The sequence below is a fragment of the Anneissia japonica genome, unplaced genomic scaffold (assembly GCF_011630105.1).
Source record: "Anneissia japonica isolate Jap-2015-1 unplaced genomic scaffold, ASM1163010v1 scaffold287593_len981703_cov172, whole genome shotgun sequence".
NCBI classification, from domain to species: Eukaryota; Metazoa; Echinodermata; class Crinoidea; order Comatulida; family Comatulidae; genus Anneissia; species Anneissia japonica.
Window position 1 is genome coordinate 82,560 of NW_022726550.1, and position 12,500 is coordinate 95,059.

At 34.3% G+C, this 12,500-nt stretch overlaps 1 protein-coding gene across 1 annotated transcript in view; it reads right to left on the minus strand.

Moving 5' to 3' along the window:
• LOC117113244 (serine/threonine-protein kinase RIO2-like) overlaps positions 1 to 12,500 on the minus strand; it is a 15,317-nt gene that overhangs the window by 2,644 nt on the left and 173 nt on the right. Inside the window, exons 1-9 of the mRNA XM_033256538.1 lie at positions 12,328 to 12,500; positions 11,221 to 11,359; positions 9,908 to 10,021; positions 8,195 to 8,249; positions 7,511 to 7,720; positions 6,873 to 7,064; positions 6,464 to 6,556; positions 4,894 to 4,966; positions 1,891 to 2,508 (exon numbers count right to left, since the gene is read on the minus strand). The exon at positions 12,328 to 12,500 is cut by the window's right edge and continues 173 nt beyond it. Coding sequence (XP_033112429.1) covers positions 1,891 to 2,508; positions 4,894 to 4,966; positions 6,464 to 6,556; positions 6,873 to 7,064; positions 7,511 to 7,720; positions 8,195 to 8,249; positions 9,908 to 10,021; positions 11,221 to 11,359; positions 12,328 to 12,393 — 1,560 coding nt within the window. The 5' untranslated portion in view covers positions 12,394 to 12,500. The remainder of the gene's footprint in view (positions 1 to 1,890; positions 2,509 to 4,893; positions 4,967 to 6,463; positions 6,557 to 6,872; positions 7,065 to 7,510; positions 7,721 to 8,194; positions 8,250 to 9,907; positions 10,022 to 11,220; positions 11,360 to 12,327) is intronic.

The following is a 12,500-nucleotide window of genomic DNA, read 5'->3' on the forward strand; positions in this document are numbered from 1 at the left end:
TAATGATTAAATCTGTCTACAGAGTCTGTCTCTTATACACATCTTCTTCCCCCATAACTTGATGTGAATTTGTTGAACTGTTACTTTCCATGCGTGTTCGTGAGTGTGAGTTCACATGTGTTAAACTGGAAATGTTTCTGTGTGGTTTGTACATCTTATTTTCTAAACTTAAGTCTTGTAAATCCGCATCGTAATCTTCATCGCTGTCACTCTGTCTCTTATACACATCTAGATGTGTATAAGAGACAGACCATATATACCAAGTTATATCTAAAAAACAGAACATAATAAATATCTCACAAAGTGGATTGAAAAACCTGGATGTTGTTGAGGTCGTCACTGTTTATTGTGTTCTTTAGTAGTGGGCGTCTGCTATCTGGTTTATGGTTCTGACAACAGATCTTTGCAGTGTAATGATTTTAGTCAATTCTATATAGGCCTATTGGTCTGTACTGGTTGGTTTTATATGGATTTAATAACCCGAAACTACGCCAACTACTTCTTCTTCTCTTATGTCGAATAATCGCTGTCAAGGAAAGTATGTTTCACTGTAGTATGGTAAATTGGTACACATGGTGAGATTTTTGTTCATAATTGTTTGACCATGGACCTAACATGGACATTGCTACTTGGAATTTATCGAAAATTATCTTGCTTTTATGTTCAGTTCCCCTTCTTTTTTTCTTATCTTATCAAATAACATTTTCTATCTTTCAAGTCTTTTATAATATATTACCACTGTCTTGATCGCCATTTTTGAAAAACTCTTCGTCTATGGCAGACAAATGTGACTGTTCCTATTCATATTTTTATTGCTTAGGCGAGACATTTTTTTATATCTTGTTTAGCGAATCTGCCGCCTGCAAATTGTGATTTCGAATAAAAATAACATTATATTTTTGGCCAATTAGCACACCTGCCATCATATCTATTATGCACACTGCTGTCTTGAAATCCCCAAAATAAGATATGTATATTTCTTCCTCATTAAATAAATTTAAAGCATTTAACCGTCCCATTACTACACTGTTTACATTCACCAATAACATTATATTTATATTTTCTCCTCCGTCTGAAAGTTTTTGGCAAAACTATTTGCCAAATGAAAAACCTAAATTGTATTTTTATTTTTCTTCCGCCATCCTTTGACGATGTTTAAGAAAATAAGTTTGCGAAACAAGGTATAAAAAAGTCTAGCCTTATCTTCAATACAAAAAGGAAAAAAAGTTGAGTGTTTGCATACATGTTTATTTGGGTAAATATGCAGTGAAGGATAAATTCTTATTTTTAAAAATCTTTAATGTTAAGCACATCGAAGCACCAGTATTTTGCACTGTACAATTATAACGTTACATTATTATTATTATTATATTAGACCATGTGAAAGAAGATGTGAAGCAAACACACATTTGTGTTTTAATGCACAAATTAGTTATTTATTCTGGTTTCTGGCTGTAAAAATACTTTCAAATTGTATAAAAGTGGAAGTATAATGTTGGATAAATAAAGTATAATGTAATCTATTGGAAGTATAATACCCATTATTGTCTATTTACAGTGGCGGTGCCAGTGTCTGAAAAGGAGGGGGGAAATTAAGGGCATGGTACAATTTTGGGGGTGGGGGCAATGGTTCCCGACGAGAGCAAAGTGGTCGGGCGTCGAATAAAATGTTGTAGAAAGTGGTCCAGGTGACGGATCCTCAGAAAATATGACAATTTAGGTGTTTCAGAGGCTTATCATTTCTAATATCTAGAAAATACATGTAATTCTTTTTCCTCCCCAACAAATTTTGGTTTTTCTTCATTTTTGGGGGTGGTAGGGGCAAGAAAATTTTCTGGGGGAGGGGGAGAAATACTGTAGCGCCACCACTGTCTATTTAAGAAGTTAAAACCAGTCCATACTATGTTTAATAGTATCTGCATTTTCTCTCCTTTTCCCAGTAACTAAATTAGCTTCGCCTTTTGTCCTCCGCCTTCTCCTCTCGGTTGCTTTTTTCTTTTGTAAACTCTTCTTCACTTTTGCCTTCACCATATCTTCCCCCATAACTTGATGTGAATTTGTTGAACTGTTACTTTCCATGCGTGTTCGTGAGTGTGAGTTCACATGTGTTAAACTGGAAATGTTTCTGTGTGGTTTGTACATCTTATTTTCTAAACTTAAGTCTTGTAAATCCGCATCGTAATCTTCATCGCTGTCACTAATGTCTTTATTTAATTCTGTTTTCAGCTCCTCTTCTCTGCTATAACTTGTGTTTTCTAATAATTCTGCGCCTTGATTTTTTGAAATAATGTTCGTTTGTTTGCTTGGTTTAGTGTTCAATAGTTCCTGGGTAGAATCTTCATCATCATTGACGTCCTCATCACCTTCATCATCAGCATCCACCTCCTCCTCATCATCAGTACTTATATCTTCTTTTTCATCTTTCTCTGATTCCACATCCTCTTTGATTGACGTTGATGCTGCATCATCTTCTTTGTTCTCTTCTGCAGCTTCAGGAGACAACTGGGCCTTGTAACAAAGAACAAACAATAAAATGAAACAGACAATGGCTACGTTCAACCTTGGCTTAACTTTGCCGGGCTTTCAGACTAGCGGGTTTGGCCAGGCGAGAATTTGCATAATAATGAACCGTAACCAGGAAACGTGTTTCAAAACATTGCTCGCGAAACGTACGCTCACTCACAGCGTACGTAATTGAATGCTGATTAGTCATTTCGTCACCTGAAGTCAATGCAAGACCCCCGCAATGATTAAAGCCCGGCTTAGAAAAGTTAAACACGGTGGCGCGCCAGGCCTAGTTACTATAAGAACACAGCCAGGCCTGAGATAAGCCACCTAGTTCAGACTGGCAGGTGGATAAACCCGGTGAGTTGAGCTGGGTTTATCCACCTTGTCTGAACTAGGCCAATAATTGATTAAAAAAAGGGGAACAGGTGGTATTTCTATTTAAATATTAAACATTAATAAGTACATTAATAATGATAAAATGAGGCATGTTGTGGCAAAATGGTTAAGTTGTCGCACAGTCCAGTATTGAGTAAATGAGCTATAAAATATAGGAGCTCAAAAAATTGCTAAAAAACCCAAATTTGTTTTTCACTTTAGATCAACAGTTTAATGTCTCATTAATCATATCCCAAAGTATTAGTTCTGAAAGCGGTTTAACAAATTGTTTATTTAACGTTATTTTTCATAGTTTGTTCTATTAAACAGTGTATGCACAAATAACTTTGAAAGGCAATTACTCAAAATCCTGTTTATCTTGACTCTAAGAGTACTGTACTTTCACTTTCCAATAACTTAGGCTTGAAATGTTCAATTTGAATGAATGACCTCTCATTTTAAAGATCACATACTCAGGTATCTGAAAATACCAATAACTTGAATTTCAATTTTTGCTACAACTTAGCCTTTTGCCACAACATGCCTCAAATGTACTCCAAATCTGTCTATAGCATGTGTCTTAATCAGATTTGTTTCGAATTTTATAGTAGTGTCTATGTAAATAATTAAATCAACAGTAAACAGTATATATGCCAATGTCATAATATAGTAATAATATTGGAAGTGGTAGAGGCAGTAGCAAATAGTACTATTAAAATACAGTAATAATGATATGTATAGCAAGTCTAAGCATAGAATGCCTTTGTTCCCTTCTGCAGCCTCAAGGCCAACTGGGCCTTGTAACAAAGAAGAAAAATGAAATGAAAAAAACAAACCAGACAATAATTGAAAAAAGAGAGAAACAGGTGGTTTAAAAAAAAAAAAATTAAACATTAATAAATACATTAATAATAAACATATAACAAACTTTCGGTACACCATGTGTAAATAAGTTTGTTATTATGTTTATTGATACTCGCTATGCAAACCTTCAAGAAATATATATTTTTTTTTATACATTAATAATGATTAAATCTGTCTACAGAGTGTATCATAATTAGCAGTTCTTCGAATTGTATATTGTTTATACAGTACAGTATCTATATACTGTAAATATTGAAATCAACAGTGAAGTAAAATATACGCCATATGTTATAATATACAAATAATAGCAATAGTGGTAGTAGCAGTTGCAATAGTAGCAGCAGCAGCAGTACCAGTAGAAGTTCAGTAGTATTAATAATTAAAATACAGTAATAGTAATATGTACAGTAAGCCTAAGCATAGAATGCCTTTATGTCCTCTAATGCACTATTATCAACCAAGTTGTAGATATATTTAGAATTTTTATGTTGTATATGACTCAAAATAATTTTAAATACAGTATTAATATTGTTTTTTTTTTTAATTTTAATTTACAGTATTAATGTTTAAAAACACGTAGAATACAGTATAAGACTGGAAACAATCCAAGTTTACAATATCATAAATGAAAACATAGGCAATATGCAAGTCTAAGTTTCGATTGCCTCTATGACCTTCAATTCAATAATATCAACTAAGCTGTGCAGTACTAATAATACACTGTAAATGCTTGAATAAGCACCGCACCAAATCTGATTTTTTTTTTTTGCTAAGTGCCACTCTCGAAAAAGCGCTACTGCACTTCATCAAGAGTATATTACCCTGTGTGTAATGAAACAGGGTTTTATATGTATACGAGTTAAAATGAATAAATAACACAATAAAGACACAAGCATTTCTTTATTTATAAATGTCAATTTATGATGAGGTAGGACCTATGATAGGTCTACTGAACTATGTGAGGTAGGTAACATGAGAAGGCATGGAAAGTGCCACACCAATATATTTTTTTTATAAGCGCCACTCTTGAATAAGTGCTGCACAGAAGCCTCCAAAAATTTTATAAGCGCTGCAGCACTTATTTGAGCTCAAATCAGCTCAAGTTAATAAACCAAAATGTGTGTGGAATATAGTTGCTATTGGTACCTTTTCAAGAGAGGCCTGCATTTCCTTTGTGAATCCACTTGCTGAAACATCAACGTCTAAGGAGGTTTCTCGTCTGAGCAGCAATAAACAATATTAAATATGTAAGGTAAGACTTCAATTTGAATCTAGTCAAGGTATTTATCCAAAATCATTTACAATATTATTACAATAATAATGTTTACAATAATAGTATTTACAATATTATTCATGCCATGTTTATTTCATACACTAATAGGCACTTTGGAAAATATGCAGAAACAACAAGTTGGATAAATGCAAATATTGAAATACTACCTAAAAAGTAAGGGCTTTGATATACAATATTCAATATACATTTGTCGATGTACAAATCAAACTGAGAAATTTGGTTTGGCTCTGATTAATGCTAAAATGCAAAAAAAAAAAAAAAAAAAAAAATTAATATAGAATATGGGTCACCCTTTAAAGATCACTTTTGGGCCAGGTGTTTCCATGTTCTTTAGCAGCTTTGGTCTCTATGATTAGAATATTATTAAAGGTAATAGACATTTGTGAAAAAGGGGCCACAGAAAAAGTGGTCTGTAACTTAAGATGGTCTTTTTGGAGGGGTCTTAAATTGGAGGGAGACCATAAGAGTATTCTGACTGAGGCTGAGGGTAAAAATCCAAATCAACCCCAACCATAACTTCAACTTAGCACCTTTGTATTGTATACACTGCAAATGTCCTAACTATTAGACCACAAAAGCATTTGTTATTTTGTGATAGACTTAGGATGCAGTAGAGTATAACATTTTGGCATTGGAATAGCAGTAATAACCATAGGTTTATAGCCACCTTTTATTGTGAATTAAGAATGGTACACAACAAGCAGTTTACAATGAATAAACAAGTTCTCGTAATCTCAAAAGCTCTAATGAGGGCAGTATAATAGAGGCAGTAGATCTAAAAAATATATATTAATCAATCAACTATTAATCAATCGGCTGAGAGTTTCTAGAGCTGTATAATAGAGGCAGTAAAGAAGATTAATCAATAAATTATTAATCAATCAGCCTTATGAGGGCAGTATAATAGAGGCAGGAGATAAAAAAGATCTAATAATCAATTAACTATTAATCAATCAGCCGAATGTTTCTAGAGCTCCTCATCGGAGCTAAAAATATAAATATAAGTGCAATACATGTTCAAGCATCAAGAAAAACCACACTCTATTGGGATGCCAGCCAAGGACTTGCACACATGTAAGTAACTCCATATAAAATATGCAAAAAAAAAAACTTAGCTCTGTCCACACTATCATATTTACTTTGACAAAAAACTGTTGTATGCCCATATATAGTCATGATGTGCCTAAATATGGTCATGATGTGCCTAAATATGGTCATGATGTGATGACCAAATTTAGGCATGACACATGTTTTTGTCAAATAAAATTAAATAGTCTGGACAGGGGTTTAAACTCCATCAACACTGTCAAGTTACCACATGTGACATACAGTTGCCCATATATGGGCATGATGCTGTCATATCACATCCATATATGGGCAAATAACAGGATTTGCAACATAAAAACAGAAAAATAAACAAACCTAATGTCAGCAAATGTTGGATGTAGTTCACTTTCATAATCAAACTTCCGGATAAAGAAGTCTCGGACACATTGAACATCACGATCAAAATACCTAACAATGAAAATAAAAGTTTCAAATTGTTTACTACCTTTTATGAACCATTATTGTAATAAATATAAAAATAATATAAATATAGCTTTGTGTCTAGCATATTATTTTGGTCAAGTTTGATCTATTGATATATTTCACTGAATCCATTAAGGAGTGACTTACCATATACAGGACAGGTTAATGCAAACAGTATTTAGCTTATAAAGCATTGTTCCATCCTGTGCAAGTCATGTGTTTGCTAGATGTGACAAATATAATAAATATTTAAAAACAAATAAATAAAAAAAATAAAGACTTGAATATTGTTAAAACTTACCATTCCGCATTTGCATGAGACGTTGAAATCATCTGGGGAAAGTCAATCAGTGTTGGCTTATCATTGCTGTCAATCAGAATATTAAACTCGTTGAAGTCTCCGTGGATCAATCCATGATTGGCCAGTTTAACGATCAGTTCCATCAAGTCATTGTACAAGCTGCTTGGGCTTTTGACGTCAGATACTTGATTTCTATAACAACAATACATTCTTGTTTTTATATTCCATACTAAGTTACATAACAAGTTATTATTTTTCATTTATACTTCAAATACCAAAAAAAAAAAAACCAAAAAAAAAAAAAACAGGACAGATGATTATGAAAATTTAAAACCATTTAGGAATTCCTGAAAAAAGTTCTTATGCATCAATCTCTTTGATGGAGACATTTCATAAATTCGACAAAAGAGCGTAAACAACAATGAGTATGAGTAAACTGAAAATATGAAGTCATTATTCAATTTGTATCAGAGGCAGCAGAAGTGGCAACAACAGCGGCAGCTATGGCATCAAAGGTGACAAGATCTCCACGGTAACGGGTAACTCCAGATCACAGTCAAGATCTTAGAAATAATTCAAATGCATAAACAGTACAGAATAATATAACTATGTACAAATATAAATCACTGTATCCTTACAAAGGGTATCCATTTATGAGTTCCATCACTACACAATGTCTGTTGAAGTCCACTGGTCTTGGCACGGGGAAACCATTATCGTACAGTGCTTTCATAAATGCAAACTCCTTCATAGCTGACAGACGGGACAAATAAAGCCAAGAAGCGTGGTTTCGTTTCCCCATGTAATCACGTTTTTCTTTCAACTTTCGGAAGGATGTTCTCCCAAGTCTACAGAATCAAAACAATTAATTTTAAAATCATTAAATATTTTTAACTAAAAAGGACTGTACTACATAATAAATATCAGTGTAGCCCTTTGTGAAACTGTGGAAACTACAAAACAAAAATTATAGCTGTAAAAGCAGCCACTTGATATACATGGGAGCATAAAAAACTTCTATAATCATTTTTACATAATTTAATGTATAATTCCAAGTTTCAATGATAATTATTACAGAAATATAGAATAAGATAGGTTTCCAAAATAAAATCAACTCATATTTCCAAGAAAGAAAGGCTGTCTTCAGATAACCAAACAAAATCTGGTAATGTATTTCAGGCCTAAAATGTTTGCATTGATCAGATTGCCAGAAAAAAAGAAAATTAAAAGATTTGAATCCAGGGCTCTGAGAATAAAAAGCAACAATCATGACCACAAAAATACATATTTAGTTCCACAACATAAACAAATAACTGTCATACCTGTGTAATTTTAATGCAAACTGTTCCTCTTCATCATCAGCAACAATATAAATATCTAAATAATAAAAAAAAATAAAATGTATGTTTTCAGTGATAACCTTATAATAATAATATGCTGTCAGCAAAAGACCAAGTCTATAGGCATGATTTTTATAGGCGGATTCTAATTTTTCACAAAAGGGCACTTTGAGTCCACATCCACCCCTGCCCCAGCCTGGGTTCCAGGCCCTAATTTTGAGTTACTCACATTTTATTGCGCTTATTGCACGCAATACCTAATTTATTTGGTACCCCATACTCTATATTTTTTTTTTTTTCGGATTAGGGCCTGGGCAAATGCTGCTTGATCATCCATGTGTACGATTTAACACATCAAATTTAATGTGTGATATTGTAAGTCATGTAATTGGCTTACCTTTTGCATATTAATTATTGAGTAATCTTTGTAATTTTCGAATTGAAGATGTGCGGTGTCTTGACAGCTAAGCTAGGTAGCTGCCTTTTGCGCTCCTACTTGAATTAATTTAGTTAGTAAATTAGTTCTTGACCTGCTGAACGACGTAATGGACTGATAACCGTTGTAGTAACTTACAGATAACCCTGCTCACCGCTAAGCTACACAGATTTAGGCCTAGAGTACTGTAAAACATTGTTAATAAGGTACTGTATTATTAAGTAAGAACTTAAAAGCCCACCAGGCCTCTTTCTACTACTATGTACTATAGGCCTCGTTAGTAGGCCATCCTTCTGGATAGTTGTGCTGTTCGTTGTAATATGGGCCATCTAGCCTAAGCTTATAATTCGTCTTTGCCATTCCCTACTCGTCCTAGGGTCTATTCTATGTATTTTAGGTCCATTTTATTATGGAGGCTATTTTTAGCCATGCCTAACTAGTCGACGCGAGACGTGATTCAGTTTTTGTACACGTTCATGGCTTTGAAAATGTGAGCATAGTGATTGGTTGAAATCGCATATTTTGGTCAGCCCATTTATCCAAATACGGAATATAAGATTACGTCATTCTTTTCACATCCGGCTACCTGCATGCAATGTTTTACAATTCCCTTATTCTGTCTCTCAAAATTAACTTGCTCGTTGGTGGTGCTGTCCAGAATGAGAAAAAATAATAATAAGGGACTTTGTGCATGTCCCTTTAGCTGCACTTTCCTCTCTTCACCGAGGAGTATAAATGGGTACCTAGTAGGTGGTGAATGATTTGGAATGAAATTAGTAGTGCTGATTACGCACATAACTACTGTAGGAATACTCCCCAGGGAGTGGAGGAGGTTGCATGTTGTGAATAATTGATTCTGTAATCCAATGACAAGAAAAAAAAAGCGCCTTAAGCAGTTATCTGGATATGTGTGCTACAGTAGATAAAGAGAATAAAATAAAAATATTAAACAAAGTAAAACTACAGCAATCATGTACCCTGGAAGGATAGGGATTACTCATCTCAAACACCATCATTTTGGCTTGATCAAATCTGCTAATGTAATAGACCTTCCCGCTAAGCCGCGCCCCTTGGATATTCTAAGGTCCTACATGCAAAGCACATGTGTTTGTGAAACATGCACAAATTTCTATCCTAGTTAAGTTAAGTTGCAAGTTTGATTGACATTCTGGAAGGGTCACTTGCTGTGTTGATATTTACAGACTAATGCATTTATGTACTGATCAATATTATGATGTTGATGTAAACTCCAGACTGACCTGACTCCTTGCCGACTCCAATCTGATTCCCGACGGAAGTGATGATGTCTCTCGTAGCAAGGGCTTTTAGAGCGAGGTAGTCATATCCTGGGTATGTCAGACGATATCCTGGACCTGTATTTATAAAGAATAATAATTCATACACATTTTTGACAAAGGATACATGATGCTTGCACATTCAATGTACAGTTATCTTCACCCCTTTGGCATGCATACCATAAAATCTCGAATTGAAGCCCTGAGCTTTTTTTTGTGAACTTTAGGTGGGTTTCTTTTCGAGGCTACTTTCACAGAGTAAACAAGGGGTGTGGGGTCTTCTTTTCAAAATGAATGCTATACATTTTGTGAATTTGTACTATAAAACAATAAATAAGGCCACTGTAACATCAATCTGTATCATGGAGTGTATTTGACTGGCATTAAATCATCTAAACAACTGTATAAACCAAGCTTCTTTTTAATTTTTTTGTCTTTTTGGAATTCATGTACAGTGTATGTACTGTACTCTCTCGAAAAGAAGCCTATGCTATCTTTGGCTTCTTTTCAAAGCTAATTTTCTAAACGAAGGAGGGGAGCTTCAATTTGAGATGGGCTTCATCTCAAGATTAAGCCCACTGGGCTTCAATTTGAGGTTTTACAGTACTTAAATAATCTACACACAATAACATACATAACATAACATAACATACACTGTAACATCAATCTGTATCATGGAATGTATTTAACTGGCATTAAATCACCTATACAACTGTATAAACCAAGCTTTTTTTAATTTTTTTGTTTTTTGGAATTCATGTACAGTGTACTCCTGTATTTACTGTACTATCTCAAAAAGAAGCCTATGCTATCTTGAAAAGAAGCCCATGGGTTATTTTTCGAGATGGGCTTCTTTTCAAAGATAATTTTGTAAACTAAAAAGGGGGGCTTCAATTCGAGATGGGCTTCATCCCGAGTTTAAGCCCACTGGGCTTCAATTCAAGGTTTTTACAGTTCTTAAATAATCTACACACAAACAGTAAACATCCATAGCATGAACTATTAAATCATGGTCACTGTAGCATCAAAATGTCCCAACTTTGCCAAGCACAACCCCTTTGGAAAGTTTACAAAAATGACAGCGTAAAACTGTACAGTATATAGTATTATACAGTGATTTGTATTATTTGTATTATACAGTATTTGTATTATTTGTATATTATACAGTATTTGTATTATACAGTATTTGTGTGTTTGTGTGATACAGCATATGTTTCTGGTCCTCTCCGATTGGTTAATTTTAAAGTTTGATTGACATTCCGGAAAAACCTACTTACACTTCCCATGCTCCCATGCAACTAACTTTTTGGCAACAAGATCCTTGAGGATCTTGTGGCAGCCACCATGCTTCAGGCTGGCAATGGAGGCTACTAGCTCAGATGGTACAATCTCATGATTTTTCATTCCCATCTCCAACTAAATAAACAAAAATAATATTTTCAAGTTATTACAGCAAAAGCAAACAACTGGAACAAAACATCAACAAGCAGGATAGGTCAAACTACCAAGAACTCACTAATCATTAATTCTTTGACAAAAACATATTGTTCCCATCAGGATTTGAACACAAGTCTCCAGTACCAAGATAGCTAGCAAAGATCTTATAATAACCAGATAGCGTTCTCCGCAGTCTGCGTGTTAAGCTCTGTCTACACTATCAAATTTTGTGTGACAAAAAAGTGTGATATGCCCATATATGGGCATGATGACATCACACCATGACCATATATAGGCATAGCATTACTATATATGGGCTTGTCACATTTTTTTGTCAAAGAAAATTTGATAGTGTGGATAGAGCTTAACAAATAGAAGCGTCCAATACACGCAGAAAACAATAAAAAATAATTGTAATTGAGAGAGGGCGTCCTAGTTGTTACTAAGGCAGTTGTTTCAGAATTTTCAGAGATCATAGATGTCAAAGTTCAAAGAGGGCGTCCTACACCACGTTATTACAGAATTTGCATGCACAAATCGCCGAGAATGCTATCTTGTTATTATAAGATCTTTGCCAAGAAGGCAAAGCTTGAAATATAACAGTTCAGTTTTACATTATCTAGCCTAGCTAGGGCCTAGGCCTCCAAGCTAGGCCTAGTTCTAGACAGCCTGTCTTTTTTGTTATAATAATTAATTAGACTGTCTGTGGATCTCTTCCTACATGTACTTGGACCTTTTCTTTAATAGTAAAGTAGGAGCAAAATTGAATATCCTTTAATTATTTAGTCTGTATTGTATTATTTTGTACCGCCGTTCCATACACATAGGCCTCTGTCTACTGCTACTACTAGGCCTAGGCCATTCGGCAGTAGAGGGCCTAACCTAATCTACCAGTCCCTAGCATAGGCTAGAAAAAAGAGGAACGCCTAGGCCTAGACACTACTTACTGCCGTCAAAACTCGGAAATCCTCTTTTGAAAGGTATCTTAACATAGATACATTCAGCTTTCCCATACTGTAAAGGTATTATATATGTAATAATTTGAATTGTAATACTCAGCTAGCCTTTAATAGCTTCATCTGTTTATCTTCAACACATGGCTCACCCACAGCTCCTTCGA